The sequence below is a fragment of the Laetiporus sulphureus genome (assembly GCF_001632365.1).
Source record: "Laetiporus sulphureus 93-53 unplaced genomic scaffold LAESUscaffold_340, whole genome shotgun sequence".
In the NCBI taxonomy this organism is placed as follows: Eukaryota; Fungi; Basidiomycota; class Agaricomycetes; order Polyporales; family Laetiporaceae; genus Laetiporus; species Laetiporus sulphureus.
Window position 1 is genome coordinate 1 of NW_024468845.1, and position 1,530 is coordinate 1,530.

The following is a 1,530-nucleotide window of genomic DNA, read 5'->3' on the forward strand; positions in this document are numbered from 1 at the left end:
ATAATGAATCGGAATTTCGTACAGACTGTTGAGTGCAATTTTATTGTACCATATTTGTAGCGTACATTTCTGTCATCTCTCACAACTGCATACTGTCGATACTGATATGGATTCATCGTCCCAGACGTGGGTCTTTGCGCTATCGAATTGCGTTATGGTAAGTTTTAATATTATACGTTTTGAACAATTTTTCTTCTCTTCATGCTAAAACTCTGTGATCAGTTCATATTAGATAGGTGTTAACGCTCGCATTTGTGGCACCTTCTAAAAAGTGCTTGCATCAGTATCTGGCATCATCTAGATCTACCCTGCTACCACTGTATTTTCTAGCTCAGCTGCATGCTCAAAATTAGCATAGTCGATATCGATGGCACATGAAGTGATACGTAATCATTGGGTCCACAAAGAGCCTCGTGGTGCTGATCTCTCGACGATATGAGTGATGAGCATTTTTCCCTCACGTCTTATCTTCTTTTCTTATGCCTTGACATCCAAACACTGTTCTGCAATGACTTTGTCTGGTTCTACAAGTGGATCGGGGTCTCGCATGTCTGCACGCTCTGGCGCGATGTTGCTCTGGATGAAGCCACACTTTGGAGCTAGTTCAGCATCACTCCTCGCATCGAGTGGATGACTGAACTGCTGAAATGCTCGAAGCAGGCACCACTCTTGGTTGCTGTGAATTTCAACGAGCAAGATTTGGCTAAGAGGCAGGCATTTGAACTGGTAGCCTTAGAGGCTAGAAGGATCCATGAACTAGTGCTGATTGCACCACAGGATATGCTACATGACCTGATGAGTGTTATCGACAATGTGATGCCGCTGCTCCATTTGCTTTAAGTGTCCGATACAGAGGAAGGGTTTAATCTGCTGGAGTCAACCTGGGCTTATGGATACCATTGTTACAGCAAGCCCGGCCTCTCGAAATGCTTCATATCAGACAATATGCTATGCAGTGTGGCGACCTCATCATTTCATCACTCAAGCACCTCACAGTTGTGGAATTACACAGCACATGCCAAGCCAGCATATATGAATTCCTCAATATACTCAAGAGTCTTCCTCTGCTTGAGAAACTGCACCTCGGTGACATCTTTTCAGAAAATGATACCGTAGAAAAGACTGATCTCCGTTCCTATACCAAGACAATTGCGCTCTCAAACCTGCACGCCCTGCATGTCAGCGCAGGTTTTGAACCATGCATACATTTCATGAAACATCTCTCTCTTTCCAGTATATCTGCCCTTAGTTTGTCCTGCTCATGGTTGGAAGGTGATCATGCTCTCGCTCAATGTCTTGCCAGGAACCTGCCAGAGGCTTTCCTTTTCAAATTTTGTGCCCTTTGTCTGTCCCAGAATGAACATTCACCTCGTGCATACTTCTATGAACATGACAACATGTTTGACGAGGAGGACAAGCATGATGTGCATGAACACAAGCAGGGAGGGAATGATGAAGAGAATGAAGAGGACGATGAAGGCAATTATAGTGAGGAGGAATCTGAAGAAGATGAAGGAGAAGATGTGTCAC

At 44.3% G+C, this 1,530-nt stretch overlaps 1 protein-coding gene across 1 annotated transcript; it reads left to right on the forward strand.

Moving 5' to 3' along the window:
* Nucleotides 1-630: 630 nt before the first annotated feature.
* On the forward strand, nt 631-840 carry LAESUDRAFT_765595 (uncharacterized protein; the record flags this gene model as incomplete). Its single annotated transcript, XM_040913732.1, has 2 exons — nt 631-726; nt 778-840. The coding sequence occupies 2 exons, from the start codon at nt 631-633 to the stop codon at nt 838-840; spliced, it is 159 nt and encodes a 52-aa protein (XP_040757134.1).
* Between the last annotated feature and the right edge of the window lie 690 nt (nt 841-1,530).